This window comes from Lasiosphaeria miniovina, assembly GCF_030549165.1.
Source record: "Lasiosphaeria miniovina strain SMH2392-1A chromosome Unknown B0T26scaffold_3, whole genome shotgun sequence".
Taxonomy (NCBI): domain Eukaryota; kingdom Fungi; phylum Ascomycota; class Sordariomycetes; order Sordariales; family Lasiosphaeriaceae; genus Lasiosphaeria; species Lasiosphaeria miniovina.
Genome location: NW_026848222.1, coordinates 1,261,868 through 1,279,973, shown reverse-complemented (window position 1 = coordinate 1,279,973; position 18,106 = coordinate 1,261,868). Strand labels below are relative to the sequence as shown.

Here is an 18,106-nt window from a genome sequence, read left to right as displayed (position 1 = left end):
ATGCCCTACATATATGCCCCGGATTTGGGGGACGAGAAACGAACCAACCAGGATGGCAAGCAATCCAGGCTCAAGATCGACAAAGCCGCCGAGTCCTCCATCAACGAAAGGCTCAGGGGCTTCGTCATCCCCGGCCCGATATCAAGCTTTGCATATGCAGACCGAGTCAAAATCATCCAAGACCTCTGGGCCGCCTTGGCAGCTTTGGACTCGGAGCTCCGCGCCGTCAAGCTAGCCCAGGAGCTGCACTGGAAGACCTGGGATGAGAACCAAAAGGCACTGGCTGAATGGAATGCAGTTCTGTCACACAGACACTTTATCGGCTGGAGGAAAATATGGGCACGCTTTCGATACTCATCTTCGTACAGGAGATTCTACGCTCATGAAATCCACCAATTCAGTCTTCAGATGAAGTGCTAGGCTGTGCTGGTCAGGAAGAGGAATTTGTTCGAGGGAGCGAGGCAGCAGCTGCGAGAGTTGGATGAGAGGGAAGCGGTAGTGGTAAAGATGCGGGAAAACAGAACGCGGTTGTAAAAGCTCTGGGATCCAGACTTCATGAGGAACCAGGAGCTTATTGGGGAATGTACGCGCGGGAGCTGAAGAGGATCAGGCACGCCATGTGGGAGAGCCGGCTCCAGAAGGTGGTAGAAACCCCGTAAACCACTAACCTCCCTATCTTCAGAATGTATCAGAAAACCTGCATAACCAATGGAGTGGTGTAACGCAGGTTGCGCTGTGGTTGACGAGGATACGCTATGTGCACAGCAAATGGTGGAGTAGGGTTAGGGGTATGGTATTAGTTCAATTGAAGCCTGCCTTCTGCTCTTGAGCGGAGCCAGAGAGCTCTTCTTATACCCGTTGCCTGTAAGACCTCAACTTCGTTCGTGTTGTGGTTCAGCTTGCTGAAGCTCTCTCTGGCAGTGCCAGGGCTTAGCTTTGCTAGCGCGCCGGGCATCCGGGGTGTTACAAGTGGTTGTGCGCCTTCATGCCGGCTTCGTTCTCCAGCCCTTAGATTTAACTGTATTGAGCCCCCCGAAGCGCATTTATCGTGAACGGCTCGAGGAGCTTCTCGCCAACGCCTTCGGCGACTCTTCCGTTGCTGGAAAACGTGCCTTTTTGGAGCGTTACCGGCTTTTACGCGCGGAGGCAGTTATAGAGAGTAATGCTAGGTTAGGGTGGAGGGCATCTGGCCTCTGGCCCCTAAACGTAAGCAAGCCCCTGAAGAGCCTACTCTTCCTTAAGCTTGGTCGACCAAAGACGGTGAGGTGCATGAATTCGGGTTTTCCGTAGGCTAAAGGGTCGTGCTGCAGCTTCTTCGAAGCGCCGCAGAAGCACGGCTTATGGTTGATCCAGAGGCCTAGCGCCCGAGTGGGGGTCTATGCGCCAGCTCCATATGTTAGCGGGGATCCCTACCAGAGGGCCGTGAGAAGCCAGGGGGTCAAGATAGGGAGAATGTAGGTAGATACTTACAAAGCACCTGCCACTCCCAAGCCTCGGTAAACTTGCTTTCGACGGCGCGTAGCGCTACCAAGGCCAAATCGCCGACACCAAACACCATCAGAGCCACAGTCACAACCAGGGGAACAGGCCCCTAACCCGTCGCACCCCAGCCTTGGCTCATGCACAGCCAATAAGAAAGGCCCAAAAGGCCGAAAGCACCGTGTCCGAACGTATCCAGGTAACACAGCAGCCGGAGATGCTCGCTGACTCCCAGGTCCCCAACGAAAGACGCAAGGCCAGCGACTGCGGTGATATGGCCTCCAGCCACAAAGACGATGGTGGGGCACTGATGCTCCGGAATCTCGTGACGGGCGACAGGCTCGGCGTAATTGGGCTCGGGAAGGTAACCCGGCTCATTGTATGTCGGCATGTCCCGCCGACCGGTCTCCGACTCTACTCTCCATCTAGGGACTTCGAAGCCCCCAGCGAGGAATTGGCGGAGGCTGGAGGGCGCGGGCGGAGGTGGTGGCTGGGCCTCGATGTCGACGTTCGTCTTAAAGTAGAGAAATCCTCAAAGTTCAATCCATTCAAGTAGGTAGGGAGCTTAAAGCTCAAAGGACAAAGTCAACAGCGCCTGGACAAACAATAGGGGTACTGGTTCTCAATGCACTGCACCACGCCATGTCCCGAAATGGGAGAGAGCTCTGCCAGATTTGCCAGCGAATTTGACGCGAATTTGACCCAAGGTAGTGTCACTCCTTCCCATTCCTTACGTAGACATTTGGAAATGGGAAAGGGCGATATTGATAAGGCTTCGGTCGTGCCGCGCCTTCTCGGCGGGAGTGATAAGTTCCCAGATCGAGGGTGAGCTCCAGTCCACTCGCGCACCCTGGCTGGAGTTTCGTCAGATTCGGGGGAGACATGCCAGAGTTCCCAAGCGAGTTTGAGACCCAAGTCCCCGTGACATCCCTCTGAACATTACCGCTTCCTTTCCAGACTTTAACCAGCACTGATGTGTTACAGGAAGGCGTTGGTTGCAGTCTGCATCGGGATGGGTGAGACGTATTTAACAAGACAGATATGCGCAGACTCCTTCGTAAACGCAGTTATAGTAGTTACCCTACTAAAGCTTCTCTTGTATATATATATAATTTTCTATAGTTAGGAATGTTAGTGCTTTTTCCTCCATCGACAGAGGAATCTTGTTGTAAGGCAGGTACGCCGGATCAAGGTGGTCACAATATTGGCAACAAGAAGTGTGAGCAATAACTGGCAATGGTGTAAGACTTTAACCTGGCCCTCGCAAAGGGAGGTGGGCGAGGGCTACTGCTTATACACATGGTTGGGAGACTAAGCCCCGTGTGTGTTGTGGAAGGGTGGAGCCACGGTGTGGCTCTGGTGGCGCTGCCAGCTGGTGGCAGGTGGTGGGCGCGCACAGGTGCGCGCGCAGTACAGGGAGTGTGTGTGGGTTGGGGTGCTCCTTTCCTTACACTTGTGCTTCAGTACGGTTTAGATATACTACCTAGTATTAACCGAATCTGTAATAATATCCAATGTTTAGGTATGCTTATAGGGCACATCGAGTCATGGACTGCTTTGGAGATGGTTGGTCTCGCGCTCCTGTGCCAATATGAATTTTCGGATTTTGTTCCGTATTGTTTTGACAGTAGGTTTGTTTATGTTATCCAGCCTCCCCTTAGTCGAACGTCCGATAGCCTCCGCAAAATGTTTTATTGTCTCTATATTACGTGTGTCTGAGCTAGGAAATCTCCTCTCGTACCTATAGCGCTTGTTAATTCAGGTTCCTAAGCGTGAGTTTGCAATGCTAGTAATTGACGCAATTTATATGCTTATCATTTTAGTATAACGTGTGTGATAAGCGAGATGAACAGACAAGCGAGTTGAACACTTTTGACGCGACGCGCCTCCTCTCTACAAAACACCAAATTCCTCAACAAACTCAAATGTCTCTTCCTTCATACGAAGCTAGGGTGAATTTGGCCCTCAGGGCTATTCAAAACGACCCAAAACTCAGTATTCGAGCTGCAGCAACAACATATCAAGTCACGGTAAATACTATACGCAACCGACGCGACGGCAAACCTGCACGACGTGATACTCCAGCCAATTCGCGTAAGCTTACGGATTTGGAAGAGAAAACGATTGTTCAGTACATCATTGAGCTATGTGCGCGCGCATTTCATCCCCGGCTTTCGTACGTAGAAGATATGGCCAATCGATTGCTACGCGAACGCGACGCGCCCTCTGTCGGTACACGCTGGGCTCACAACTTCGTCAAGCGCCAGCCAGAACTTCGGACGCGTTTTACGCGTAAATACGACTACCAGAGGGCCAAATGCGAAGATCCAAAAGTTATTCGCGAGTGGTTTGCGCTTGTGCACAACACGAAGGCCAAGTACGGTATCCTTGACGAAGATTTGTACAATTTCGACGAGACCGGCTTTATGATGGGCATTATCATCCCCGCTATGGTAGTTACTACCTCTGATGGCCGTGGTAGGGCTAAGCAAGCCCAGCCTGGTAATCGAGAGTGGGCTACAGTCATCCAAGGAGTGAATGCTCTAGGCTGGACTATCCCACCATTCATTATCTTAGCTGGGCAATATCACCTTGCTAACTGGTATCAAGAGTGCAACCTTCCGGGTACCTGGCGTATCGCAACAACCGACAATGGCTGGACTACTAATGAGAAAGGCATGGATTGGATTCGGCACTTCGATTTCCACACAGCATCTCGTACGAAGGGAATATACCGACTGTTAATTCTCGACGGCCACGATAGCCACCACTCCGAAGAATTCGAGACTTACTGCCGGGAGCACAACATCATCACACTCTGTATGCCTCCGCACTCTTCACACCTACTTCAGCCATTGGATGTTGGTTGCTTTGGGCCGTTGAAGAAGGCGTACGGCTGTCAGATTGAGCAGCTGATGCGGATGAACATCACACATATTAGCAAGCTGGAGTTTCTTTGTGGGTTTAGAGAGGCGTTTTTTGCTTCGGTTACGGAAAGGAATATCCAGGGGGGGTTTGCTGGAGCCGGCCTTGTGCCGTACGATCCAGAGAGGGTGATATCCAAGCTGGATGTGCGTATTCGGACTCCAACACCCCCAGCTACAAGCCCAACTACATCGCTACCTTGGGTCTCCCAAACGCCACAAAACCAGAGAGAGGCTGCCTCACAGTCAGCGTTCATCAAAACTCGAATTTCCAACCATCAGGGCAGCTCTCCAACACCAATGCTGACTGCTGTGGATCGATTAGCTAAAGGTACGATGGCTATGATGCACGAGGTGGCTCTTTTGCGTACAGAGGTCTCAGCACTTCGGAAGGCCAATGAGGGGCTTAGTAAGCGACGGAGAGCCAAGAAAACACGTGTTCGGCTTGGAGGATCACTTACTGTACAAGAGGCACAGGATCTACTGGATCAGAAGGCTGTGGGTGGGCAGTTGGTCCAGGAAACACGACAAAATGGTGGTGGTGCAGGGGGGTCTCGTTCGAAGATTCGATGCTGTGGCGTATGCGGCAAGCCTGGCCATAATGCACGTACGTGCAAGGAGGCTGCAGAATCGTCTGATTCATCTGTTTCCGATTCAGTTATTGTTATTTCCTAGTGTTGTGGTTGTGTAATTGAGGGTAGTTGTGGTGAGGTTGTGGAAATTGTTCAACTCGCTTGTCTGTTCATCTCGCTTATCACACACGTTACTGGAACTTCGAGCTTAGGGCGATGTAAGAGAAGGCAGGTACGCCTGATCAAGGTGGTCACAATAGGAGCAACAAGCAGGGCGAGCAATGACTGGTACTGGCGTAAGACTTCAACCTGGCCTGAGCTAAAGAGGTGTGCGAAGGCCATGGTCTATATACACGTGAAAGGGGTTACGAGTCATCCTTGCGTGGCCAGGGTGGTAGTGGCGATAGTGCGTGGCCCTGGTAGCGGTGGCGATAGTGGCGATGGTGGCGATGGTGGCCCTGGTGGCGGTGGCCATGGTGGCTACGAGGGTGGTTTCCTTACAGGCGAATTCGTTGTAGATAGGGTTGCTATTAATGATAGATTTATCTTCGGATAGGCCGTTTTATATGGCCGCTTTAATTAGATTGTCCGGGTATATACCCTTTAAGCTACCTTTCTTTAGCTTGGGATTCATAGTATAGAAAGTCTTAAGCGTACTAATATGAATTTCTAACGTGAAACGAGAGAAGACAAATAATAAGATGAAATGGCAGATGCAACTAGAGAGATTGTAGAAGAGAATGTGAGAGAGATGGAGAGGTGGAAGAGATTATTTATAGCACTGTTATAGCGGTAGAGACTATGTAAGCCTTTGGGCTAGGAAGAGGGAGGGAATATGTAAGAATTGTACCCAGAAGTCCTTTAGGCTCCCTCTAGTACTGCTTAAGAAAACACAGCTATTTGGTTCGCATTGTGGAACTCGAAGTACAACCGATGCACTTCTGTCTCTGGCGGTTGATAACAGCCATTTATTAATAGCATCTTACGAATATGCGGCCCGTACTACTACTAGTAATAAGTACAATTCAGACAAAATAGAAGTATCCCCACGGGGGGATGGGATAAATTAACGCCTCTAAAGTTGTGAATGGTCAGGTGTCCCAGTTCTGAACCCCTGCTCTTGCACGAGGACCGTTTTTGGGCTCCGGTAAGAGTTGCACTTTTTGAGAAACTGCGCTGGGCCACTTGAGCAGCTATTAGCCGAAGTTGAGCCGGGGCTGATCTGGGCTGAGCAAAAGCAGCGAGGGATCACGTGGTGGAGTTGGCCGGTTTTGGAAGGGAGTTTGTCGGTTTTGGGGTCATGAAACAGTTGGGTCAAGGCAAATGACAAGCACGTTGCTGACATGGTTGTGAACACCAAGGACCAAGGCAATTTGCCTCGATAAACAACTTCACATACCGCGGGACTGCGTTGGACCAACTCAAATCATAATAGCCAGGCATAATTAGACCACAGATTATAAAGAGAGAAAAACACAGCTGAATCCACCCAGAGGTAGGATAATTTGGTAAATTGCCACTTGAGAAAAAGTCCAAGCCCTTGTTCATGGCGTTGCTGGTCTGCCTCTCGGAACGCACCAGGCATTCAGAACGTAACAGAAGAGCAGGACGCGGAACTGTCTATCGGATAGGTGGTCAAACAAACCGGCTCCGAAGAGCGATATAAGCAGACATAAAGCAAACGTGGGAGTTGGACATAGTCACCTTCCATTCTTCTTACCCCCGTTCCGCCGTGCCTTGGACCCTTGCACGGGCCCCTAGGCCCTTTCTGCCTTGGGCTTTGGTGCACTGACCGCTGGCTGCCCGGTAACGTCATCGGCTACGGGAATGGTCTTGTTGGGTGTGGCTTTGGTCTTGGCCGTCTGGTTAAGCGGCAGGTGTTGACGATCGAGGACCCCATGCTCAATGGGCGCTGTCCCAACTACTGCCGTTGTCTTGAGTGCTTCAACAATACTAGGAATGGCCTCATGTCCATCATGCGTTGAACTAACACCAACTATTGCTGTCCCATATATTGGCGTTGACCTGATTCCATCGACAAGACTAGGAACAGGGGTGGTCGGACCAAGGGGCCTCCAAGGGCTATTTTCGGCGACAAAATCGGCTGCGTTTCCCACCGTGGTTACCAACGCGGTTGCCACTGTGGTTCCCATGCGCATAGTAGCACCAAGATAACCGTCGTTAGCGCCAACATCCTTAGGAATGGTAGCTATTGGGTTAGATGCAGTGGGTTAGCATGTTGGCTCAAAACAGATTGATCTTGGTCACTTCAGCCATAGCCACTTACTCGGAGCAGCTGTATGGGTCCTATTTGATCTCGGCGCGGGAACTGTAAGTGAACCATTCTGCGCCGTTACAGCCGGCGTTGTTGGTTTCAGTCCAGTTGATTCTCGACCCAGGTTCCTGGGCTTGAGTGGAGTAGATGGCGTAGCAGCCTGAAGCGTCGCGACGTGCGCCGTTTCATCTTTTGAAGCCATGAGGTACCTGGGACTTATGAAGGTAGCGGAGGAATAACATAGGCGATGGAATCGAATCGGCAAGAAAGGTTGAAATGAAAGGTTAGTCATTGAGGAAGGGAGGTTCGAGGGTGAGCTCGGTCTTATACCAAGAGATTCCCGCCCAATCGACTTTTTTCAACATCGCAACGAGTTTGTTAACGTCTTCATGGCCGACGACAAGGCCTCGGCTGAGTATTGGGTTCGAAACAGATGCCGCCGCTTTTTAGCCCTTGGCAACTGCGCTAGCAAGGGTAGGTGACGTGATTTAAAGTCGTAAGGGAGTAGTGGAGCAAGCGAGCGGGTTTAATGGTCACCGTTAGTCCGTTGGTCGGTCCGTTGGCCACATGGGGAAGGAGGCCAAGCGCGGCGCAACTGCTAGCCAACACAATTGTCTTAAAAAGCCTGAGAAACGGGGATGTCTCGGGGCTCGGCTCACATCCCATCAAAGACGGTCCATCACGGAAGAAGACATTCAAATGACGGATTCGCCATCAAGTTGAAGATTAGGCAGGTACTTTGGAGGCATGCATTTAATTTGCCGGTCTAGGCGGCTTCCAAAGTACTTCCGAGTCCACCGAGGACCGGGCCGCATTCGTTGGCCTCAAACGACGAGCCTGGCGCAGGATCGGCTAAGACCCTAGAAAGTCTCAGCCTGTGCCTCTAGGAATCTTGAAATAGCTCCATCCCCTTGGCTGCAAGCTCAGCACCACCCTAGAATAACGGAGCCCCCCGAGACTTGGAAAAAAATTGAGCCAATAGCCGTTGAGAGAAATCTTGCGCAAAATATCTGGGTCCCCAACAAGGGCGGTTTTCGGGTGCCGATCTGGCAGCCGGCAAGAATTGTTTTGTTGGCCGACTTAAAAAATGAAACGGCGCTCCTGTCTCAACCAACATGGAATCTCCACATATTTTCTCCCGTGTGATTTCCCAGGTTTTGGAGTTTCATTTTGGCGGGTGGAAGGGACAGATGATGCAATGTCACGGTGGCCGCCTCAGATGGGTCAACGACCGTATCGTACATTTACATATCCTTCCAAATAATCAGCGTATAGCATCCAGGTCAAATTCTCCGCCCCTGGGCCAGTGAATCCACAGTCCGGAATGCAGGATGCTCGGAACCATAGACATACAAAGAAAAATTGTCTGGTTTGGTAAAGAAGAGCGCCCTCGGCAAGATCAGCTTCTTTCAAACTCACAGGCTAGAAGGGAAAAAGAAGCATTATTACTAATTACCTACCTAAATGGCAATTTCAGTGAGCACCGACGTAATTATCTGCATAAATCAAAGACCACGATTAAGGCATTCGTTTGTCGATAAGATGATATGAGTGTTGATTTGAGTCAAAATAAGAGGAATCAGAAGTCCCGACTCTCGCCAATGGCACACATGTCGAAAAGTCCTGTTTGGGCCAGGTCCTGCGGCACTTGGAATCCTGGAAGATCTCGACGGCGTCGTAAGGGCTCGCGTGTACCGGGCTGTACATGAAGCGCAGCTGGTACGCTCCGATAGAGATCAGCCCCAAGTCGAACAGTCGTCCTCACTGACTCCCGATCTGCGTGAACCCGGGAGTTCGGGGCAGCTCGTCGAAGCCCGGCCCAAGCTCCTCCATGCCTTCGGGCATAGACCGGTAGCCCGTGTCGCCGGCAAACCACACCGACTTGCCGCCCGACTCGACAGCCCAGGATGTCCACAGGGAGCGGGCGCAGTCGAACCCGTTCCGCATGCACCTATGCTAGCTGGGGAGACACGACACTCGGACGCTGATGCGTTCTGGCGGAGACGAATTGTCGTTCCCAACACCCTGGCCGGCATCGACACCGGCCTCTGAAGCCCTGCTCCTCTTCAAGACCACGTCGGCACCGTCCCACCAGTCCATCTCTGTCGCTGCGCTTACCCCGCTGTCCTGGAACCACTTTGCCAGCCCCAGGCCGACGAAGAAATGCACGCCAGGGTAAGCACGAACAAGCTCCTTGACCGACGGCAGCGAGAGGTGGTCGTGGTGGCTGTGACTGATGAAAACGGCGCCGAGCGCCAGGAAGTCCCCCGGCCTGCAGGCGGCTGGGGTGAAGCGCTTGCGGCCCATGGCGCTGAGGCGCTCCTCAAAGACGGGATCGAACAGGGTGCGGAATCCGGAGGGGAGCTCGACATAGCAGCTTGCGTGGCCGAACCACGTGGAACGCAGAGCAGCAGTGCTTGCGGCGTGCGACGGTAAAAACTTCGCTGTCGCTGACGGGATCTTGACATTGGACGTGTCGGGCACCAGGAGCTTCCCCAGGAGCCGGCTTCTGGCACACTACGGCATTAGCGCGGGGCCCAGCCGGTAGATTACCTATTGAGGGAGTCTTGTAGCCACGAGTGACGATGGTTTAATTACCGGCCAAACTTCCACAAGCTGCCCAGAAGCGACCTTCGCGCGCTCGAACATGAAGAACTCGAAGATACCCATGGGGTAATTGCTTGTGCGAATGAAGGTGGAAGCCCTCTTTCTTTCGTTTATTCTTGGAGCAAGAAATGGACCTGGGTAAAGCTCAAAAGACGATCTTTTCCGCGTACTCTTTCTGCACGGTCTTAGGAGGCGCCATGCCTTCCCACTTACAGCCCGCGCGTGATTTCTGGGCGTTCTGACCAAGACCAAGTGCCCTGCCATAGACAACTAGGTACACCACTGGCCGGCGGTCCGCGTAATAAATACGGTAGGTTGTGAACCCAGATGAATGCCGTATCATTTACAGTGGAGTCCCGCAAGACCTGACCTGCCATATTATCCCGTTTCCAATCTAGCCTGAAACCTAAAAGGCTCGTCTGGGAAGGCGTGATGTTGTGGGTTCCATTGATGATGATTGGGTGCACCTGACTCCAATTCACCGCCTCTTCACTTGGTGAGATGATTAAGTGTGGCATGATTTTCTTTTCCCTTTTTAAATTGGAAAATGCTTTCTCAGTTGCTCCACGTCCTTGAAATTCTGGCCCTGGCGCTATGGCTTCGTCGGCCCAAGTGATATTATCCATTCATCCTACGTCACAGCCTACGAGTCCGCCATGGCACCAGAGTGACCAGGCTATCACACCCGTATTTCTAAAAGACCTCAAGGAAGCCTATGGCCATCAAACTGATGGCTAGTGATGTCGGCAATTTTTCTTACCAATTTGCCATCGGTCTCACCTATTCAGCACGACGACCTTCTCATTAGCAAGCCCTTAACTAAGATGCCTGCCTATCTAATAACCCGCGGCTATGTTATTGTAGCGGCGGCGTTCAAAAGAGCTGTCTTGCAAGGCTCTCCGCTAATTAACACTCCATAGACTCAGAGTCTGTTGCGTCTGCCGCGGATGGACTGTTGAAGCGAGATCAAAGCATTACGTACCAAACGGGTATTCATAACGTCAAAGTCCGAAGGCCGCAACCGCTCAAATTCCAACACAGTTGGTCGATCGGGCACTTGGGGCAACTTCTGGTTCTCGCCTGTCTCCCATTCTTGTTCGCCGGGGCAAGAGGGTCGCACGACTGGAACGAGATACGAATCCACCATGTCCCGGCTTCGGGTATAGCTCGAAGCCGGGCATGGTAAAATGTCCAGTCTGCCGCCATACGCTTTTCGGTCAATGGCAGCAGAGATCTTTGCTAAGCAGATTCAATGTAGAGAAGAAATCCCTATCTAGCTGAAGAACATATCGTGCGTGTGTGGTGTCACTGCCTAAGCTAATCAAATATGTAGGTGGACTTAGATGCACAGCCACCACGACGCCAGAGTTGCGCCAGCTTGAGGAATCATTGCGAGCAGTCGCCATTGGCAGCCTCGTCGATCTGAGCTCATGTGCTTTAGCCCGACCAACCGCTGTCACCAAGAGAAGGAGACCTTTGCATGGCGCATATGCAGCTTAAAGCCAAGCATGATCAGCCCAAAAAGTACAATTATCTCTTCGACGTGTCCTAGGACATACCGAGTGTGAATTGGAGACGTACGCCCTCGTATCTCGGCCCAGTAACAAGAAGGTGGTCAGGCCGTGCTCATTCCGGAATCTAATCATCCAATCGGCTCTTCGGAGCGTCTCGAACCCCATTGGCCCATTGGCTGTTGAGCCGCATGGCTTGCCAGCACGCCAGCACCCGGTGAGGAGAGCTAAACCCACGAGCGGGGGAGTTTGCTGCGGCCATGCGGGAGGAACCATGGCGCCGTGGCTCAGCCAGCCCCGTTTCAAACTTGAGCCGCACCCTAGTACCCATCGAGATGGCTTTGAGCGGGGTTTGGTCTGCAACTGCAGCCATTGCCCGCCCCATTTCCGAGCTTGAGCCTCATGCTAGTACTCTTGCGGAGAGCCGCGGGCGGGGGTTCTCTGCGGCAAGAGCTAGAGCAATCCTTTGTCAGACCATCCCGTCAACGCCCCCCTTCCGCCAGCCAATGGCCCTCCCTGGCCTGGCTCCAGAGTGTAACCTCGCAACACAACAGCACTCACCGATTTGGTAACCATGTGGCTGCCCATTGGACTCGTCCCCACGGCCCTAACCCTCCTTTGCATGAGTTGGCTCCCTTGTTACGCAATCACGGCACGCCATGGGCAGCACTCCCAGACAACCACATGCAGACCTCTTCGGCGCCATTCCCGACCAAACCCCCATTACAGGCGGCTCAACCGCCCCCCCCCCGTCGAGAGTAATTAACCAATGGCAGCTTGCATTGTGGCAACCCAGATGACCCTATTGCAGATTCCCCGTACTCCCTCCCCCCAATCAAGACTGTAGTCCTTATCGGCGCGGCTGAGCCCTGTGGCTTCCCGAAGCCCATGTCCACCTTAGAGCCTCGTTTTAGTCTTGGGAGTTCCGAAGGGCTAGAACGAAGGACTGAGGCTCTGCGGAAAGCTGCGGTATTGAGACAGAGACCCTCGGAAGTTGTTGAATCGAGATAGAGAGGCAGCTGAGCCGCCCCAAAGTATTAAAGACGAGCAGACTGGACAGGAGAGGGAATCGAATTGTCCCTAGGCTCCTCAGCGATTCCTTCCCGCCTTTACCAGCCCTCCCCTTGATTCTTCTTTACTCTATACAACTATTACTTCTTTCTATCCGACACAACAACTCACAAGTTTGTGACAATTTGGTTGGTTTAGCCACCTCGTCCCTCGACATCAGCAATGGCTTGCCCTCTTGGTGCAACTCCGGCTCGTGAGCAGTCAATGACGGCAACTGAAACCCAGCAGACAATTGTGCGGCCTGACATCGAGTGGATCCCGTCCTACAAGGTTTACAAGGAACGGGTTGAGAGACTCGCTGCCCTTAACCTAGACCGGCCCACCACACTCCCGCCAGGATGGCCGTCTCAGGTCGACACCGAGCGGGCCTGGTCCAGATCTGACTTCAAGTCCGAGGACGAGTATATCCTCAAATTCAGCGAGGAAGACATTGCCGAGATTGAAGCTGGCTTGGCCTACTTCAAATGCAAGTAACTCGTCCATAATCATTTCAAATGCAAATCGACTCAGTTCACCCGCTAATCTTTTTATCAACTCGGATAGCTCTCCCTGGCGACCTTGGCCCTGACGACGTCAACCGCGATACCTTCCCCTTGCCATCTCTGGGCAGCCGACTTGGCGATGTTTCTAAGACCATCCACGACGGCCGAGGCTTCACCATCCTCCGTGGCCTCGAGCCGGACAAGTACTCGAGCTTCGACAACATCCTCCTCTACCTTGGCGTTACAAGCTACATTGCCGAGACGCGGGGCATGCAAGACTTTGATGGACGGATGATACGTGAGTGCTTGGCCTTGTCTCTGTACTCTGACGTTGACAAAAATATCAATTGACTGGGAGCCATCCGTCTGGATAATTAGTCCACATCCAAGCTATTGTCGAGGACGTCAAGAAGCACGGCAGCATGCCCAACTCGCCCTATGTCGCTCGCGCCCAGGTCAGCCGCCCCCTTCAAATACTATCCTTCTCCTATCTCTCCATCAAAAAACCACCTACTTGCTAACGTTTCCCTGTCCATTTACTCCAGCCCTTTCACACTGACCTGTGCGACGTGCTGGCACTCTACGCGCTGGACGTGGCGGCTTACGGCGGCGAGAGCTTCCTGGCGTCATCGGCCAAGATCTACAACGAGATTGCAAAGACGCGGCCCGACATTATCCACGTGCTGGCGCGCGACGACTGGCCATTTGACGAGTTAGTCTCCTCTACCCCTTTCTTCCCTTCCCATCACTCTATCTCTTGTACTCCATCTCCACAGCTCAGCCTAACCATGTCACACCCCCTCAGATTCTGGCAAGGCGAATACCACACGCGCCCACTGCTCTACAACTTCGGCGAGCACGGTCCGGGCTTCCAGTTCTCGCGGCGGCCACTGACCGGCGCGCACTTCTCGCCGCACCACCCGGCCGTGCCCGCAATGACCGAGGTGCAGGCCGAGGCGCTGGACACGGTGTACTTTTTGGCAAAGCAGCACGCGGTCGAGCTGGCGCTGCGACGCGGCGACATCGAGCTATTCAACAACTTCGCCATGCTGCACGCGCGCAGCGGCTTCGCCGACGCCCCCGGCCCGGCCGGCTCCCCCGGCAAGCGCCACATGCTCCGCCTGTGGCTGCGCAACGAGCAGCGCATGTGGCCTGTCCCGCGCGCCCTCGCCCGCGTCAGCGACGAGTGCTACGGCGACAACGAGTACCGCCGCAACGCCATCTGGGACATTGAGAAGTCGCCCCCTGAGCTGCGCATTAAGCACCGTCGCGCAAGCTGCGCTTGAGCTGGGGCGTGAGAGATGGGTTATGGATATGAGAAACGAGTGACGCCCGCTGATGTTTATGATGTTACGGGAATCGTGAGATTTGTCTGGAGTTTTGCTTCGTTATTGCGATACCGATTCCAATTTGTGTTTTGTTTTTGCAACCGGAAGTGGTTCTGGTTTGTAACCCGTGTGCAAGCTTTGCTGTCTTTTTTCTTTTCCTATTTCTTTGGCGACTGAGGATATTACGATTGAGAATATTTGACAAGCAATTACACTTCGACTGGATTTCTTTTAAAGCGACAGTCTGTGAAACACATTTATTTGACATTGTGATTTTGTTGGCACCTATAAATGGATCATGTAACTCTTCAACTTGAGCTACTTATCTCGTCACTTACAGAAACTTCTCTGCAAATTTAAGGAAATGTAAATTCATGTACTATTACCAGCCATTTATACCAGGATTTCCAAAATAAAAACAACCAAAGCACGCGCCCTTTCAAAGAAAGAAGAAAGAAAGAAAAAGAAGAGGGAAAGGAAAGAAAGAAAAAGCTAACGGAAGGCAAAGGCCCTACTAGAAAATAAATCAAGAAAACCCATTCCGCTGCGTTGCCGCATGTACTTCCGTCTAGATATCAACTCCGCTCTCGGTTCTTAGTACGCCTCGACCACACATGCCGGGGATTTGTCCCACTCCTTGAAAAACAGCTGATGAGACCAGTAGAGGGGATTCTCATACTCGTGAGTGGGCAGCAGATGGCGAAGATCATTTTCTAAGCATCGGACAGGCTATGGTCAGCCAGGGTACCTTCACACCAGCCAGCTAAGAAGGGAGATTATGACGTACCTCTTGACCGAATGGCGGCTTGGGTGGTCTCCATAAACGCGACTTGATCAGGCTCAAGATTTGCCATGGCACATGTTGTCGGCAACTTCCAGTTCAGTCGCAGGGGGGCCGAGCCGTTGCAGACAAAGTGGAAGCGTGCCAAAATGATCTTGGCCGTGTGGAAAGCGCCTTCGAGAAACTCTTTGTTGGAGTACTTTGTCTGGTAGTGGAGGACAATGTTAGAAGTGTTCGCTGGCAAAACAGAAAGCAAGGAAGGTGAAAGGGGGTCAAGGACTCACCGGCATGGTATGGAGTTTTGCATGAGCTACGGAGTGCTTGGCGAGCCTCGCAATGTGGTTAAGGAGGATGAAGGCGGTGAGGTAGATCTCGAACCAATCCTCTGGCTTGGGTGGCGCAGTCATATTGTCGAACTTGCTGACAAGCTCGTTTCGGAGAGGCAAGAGAACGTTCTGGATCACGATTTGATCAAGCTGGGTATCCATGATGGGCGGGATGGGAATTGCGCCGTCATGAGGATTGGTGGGGTCATTAATTCGAGAAACACCAAGAGTGTCGCTCCCACACATTTGCCAAGGGGTTTCGATCATGCGGGATATAGCCCAAAGGTCTAAAGCGATTGACACCAGTGATTTCTGTATTTATTAGCATCGTTCAGGTTGACCGGGGCGGTGCGGGGCGGTGCGGGGGAAAGAGGCACACTCACGGGCTTCTTTTCGGAGTGATTCATGGCCATTGAGAACGTCTCCCATGCGAGTTTGTCCTCAGTCCTCAAGGCATCCATGTAAGACCGATTCGCGACCTCAATATACTGACGGAATTGCTTGGTGACCTTGTCAAGGTTTGTCAGACAGAAGAGTGGCATTGTCATCTCTCGGGCCTTGCCGCTGGTATCCTTCCATTTGTAGGAGATGACATCTTCAGGCAGCGGACTAAACTCGGAGGCGTAGACAGTTAGACTTGGGCCGTGCCGGCCGGGCTTCTGCGTAAGCTCCAGTGTTTTGACAGCGACGTTTGGCTTGGAGATATCTCTGAGGTCGAAAAGAATGCGCCGAGAGGTGAAGAGGGGTTCGTTTGGTGCAGGCCCTAATTACGGCATGTTAGTTTCCCATCCGTCGTCTGGATAGTCATTGCAAGATGTCGGAAAACGAGCAGCAAAAATAGATGGGGAATTGCGAAAGGCAAAAGACCATTTACCCTTACGGAAAAACACGACTTCCTTGATTGCCGACTGTGAGCATGGCATCCGTGGAACGCCTTTGTAGGTACGCGTGCACAAGCAAAGGGTGCAGCTCTCGTACGGGCTCATCTTCAAAGAGAGGTCGCACTGGAGGGTGGGGTGGTGTGTCAGTCAGACGTTAATTCTCTCGGCGCCCGGAACCAGGATAGGATTTGGTCACCTTTCTCTTGGATTTCTTGCAGCGGTCGCACACTCCGTCTTTTCTTGCAATCGCCGTCTCTCGTCTCTTATTCTCACTAAAGGCAGTCCTTTTGTTGGGGCGGCTCCCAAATGTGATCATGGCCCCTTGCAGCTCGCCATTCTCGCCCTTTTTCTGGACTTCCATGAGAGTTCGAGAAGGTGCCCTTACAGCTGCAGCGACCTCGTCGTCAGCTGACCGTTTCCGGGACCGCTTTCCTTTCCCTTCGGCAGTTGGATCGTACGCGATGACCTCGAACGACGCCGGTGTGGGCTTGGAAGCTATACTTTGCCGAAGGGGAGTCGAAGGCGTCGAGTTAGCAGGGTCTGGTTCCGTGATATCGGTGGACACTGTAGAGGCCCGCTGGCCACGGCTCCGGTTCTCGGTTGGGGCCGGCGACAGGCAGTCGTAATCCGACCCAGCGAGCGAGGCAGCGCCATCAACGAAGGAAGTCGGCACGGGGCCGCTGTCAGGCGGAGAAGCGTCGCGGATCGCATGCGTAGCGCCAAAGTTAAACGTGGGATAGGGAAAGAGGTCGGCACCTCTGCCAGTCCCAATCTGGGCTGAGACCAGACCAGAACCAACATCCCATCGGGCGAGTGTCGTTGGCAACGCGATGGCGGGGTTAAACAAGTAAGGGTGTCCCATAGGCATACCCATGCCCATGCCCATCGACTGGAACTGTTGGTAATCTACTGGAGAGGGACCAGGGCGGGATACTGAACCCCATGCCGGAGGATGTTGGACGGGGATGTGGGACTGGGGCCGTTGCATCGGGAACCGGGCTGGGGTCGGAGGGGCCTGCGAATACCGTGCCGTGGGAGGACATGCTACTGTTAGGTTTGGCGGGGTGTTTCGGGCGAGGTTCAGAATCGGGATCATGCTGCTGGCCGCATTTCCCAAGTAAGGGGCCGAAAGCCGTGCTGGGTTCTCACCGAAGGCGTCACCTCGGGCCTGCGCCCCTTGAGCGGCTGGCCGCGATTCCCGCGTCGGCGAGGCGAAGGTGAGACCTGTGCTGACATTGGGGCTGCCGTAGCCGGCTGTGGCGGTTGAGTTGGGGTTGGCACTGGCACCGACGCTGGCGCCGACTCCGGTCGCGTTGCTCAAGGCGCCTCTGGGAAAATAAGTCGTGTCGAACAAGTCGTCCATTTCGTTTTCCACCCACATGGGAGGATTGTCGGGAAGTCCGCTCGCGTTCGCCATCGTGCTACATCATAGTCATCACACCAACCGTCTCGACCAGCTCAGGTCAGGGACAGTAGCAGAATGCTTGGACCCCAGAAGACCGCGATTTTATTGCTCGCTGTGGTATTATGTAGGACAAATTGTGGTGAGCCGCGGAATGCCACAGCAGGCAGCACAGGCGTTGCCCCCAACCTTCCCCTCGGTCGCCTTCTGGGCACCGCGTTGCTCTTTCCCTCTCCGCATTTCTATTCTGGGGCTAGCGTGGCTGCCGCCAAGATGTCAAGTGCCCTAGTCGGCGACTTCCGCACAGGCCAGGCTTGCAGCACCCGCCTCGAAAATCGCTAGCGCTGGTCCGTCGGGCTCTCAAGGCTGACTGTTCACTAGGCAGGGCGGACAGGGCGGGTAGCGACAGCACCTCAGTTGGCGAGGCCCGTCCACGGCATCCCGTGTCGTCGCGGGTGGTGATTACG

The 18,106-nt window shown here is 53.2% G+C and overlaps 4 protein-coding genes across 4 annotated transcripts; 1 reads left to right on the top strand and 3 right to left on the bottom strand.

The window, feature by feature from the left end:
* Positions 1-6,269: 6,269 nt before the first annotated feature.
* On the bottom strand, positions 6,270-7,713 carry B0T26DRAFT_700845 (uncharacterized protein). Its single transcript, XM_060441571.1, has 2 exons — positions 7,263-7,713; positions 6,270-7,184 (listed from the first exon to the last, which is right to left on the bottom strand). The coding sequence occupies exons 1-2, from the start codon at positions 7,540-7,542 to the stop codon at positions 6,733-6,735; spliced, it is 732 nt and encodes a 243-aa protein (XP_060297894.1). The 5' UTR covers positions 7,543-7,713; the 3' UTR covers positions 6,270-6,732.
* A 1,298-nt stretch (positions 7,714-9,011) lies between these two features.
* Positions 9,012-10,056, bottom strand: B0T26DRAFT_749437 (beta-lactamase superfamily domain-containing protein; the record flags this gene model as incomplete). Its single annotated transcript, XM_060445106.1, has 3 exons — positions 9,012-9,143; positions 9,234-9,759; positions 10,028-10,056. 3 exons carry the CDS (start codon positions 10,054-10,056, stop codon positions 9,012-9,014), a joined length of 687 nt encoding a protein of 228 aa, XP_060297893.1.
* Positions 10,057-12,366: 2,310 nt separating this feature from the next.
* B0T26DRAFT_196719 (uncharacterized protein) lies at positions 12,367-14,239 on the top strand. Its single transcript, XM_060433719.1, has 5 exons — positions 12,367-12,905; positions 12,983-13,219; positions 13,300-13,376; positions 13,467-13,633; positions 13,727-14,239. The coding sequence occupies exons 1-5, from the start codon at positions 12,602-12,604 to the stop codon at positions 14,205-14,207; spliced, it is 1,266 nt and encodes a 421-aa protein (XP_060297892.1). The 5' UTR covers positions 12,367-12,601; the 3' UTR covers positions 14,208-14,239.
* Positions 14,240-14,843: 604 nt separating this feature from the next.
* Positions 14,844-17,099, bottom strand: B0T26DRAFT_643248 (uncharacterized protein; the record flags this gene model as incomplete). Its single annotated transcript, XM_060437517.1, has 6 exons — positions 14,844-14,962; positions 15,037-15,235; positions 15,315-15,668; positions 15,740-16,119; positions 16,231-16,360; positions 16,434-17,099. 6 exons carry the CDS (start codon positions 17,097-17,099, stop codon positions 14,844-14,846), a joined length of 1,848 nt encoding a protein of 615 aa, XP_060297891.1.
* Positions 17,100-18,106: the final 1,007 nt, after the last annotated feature.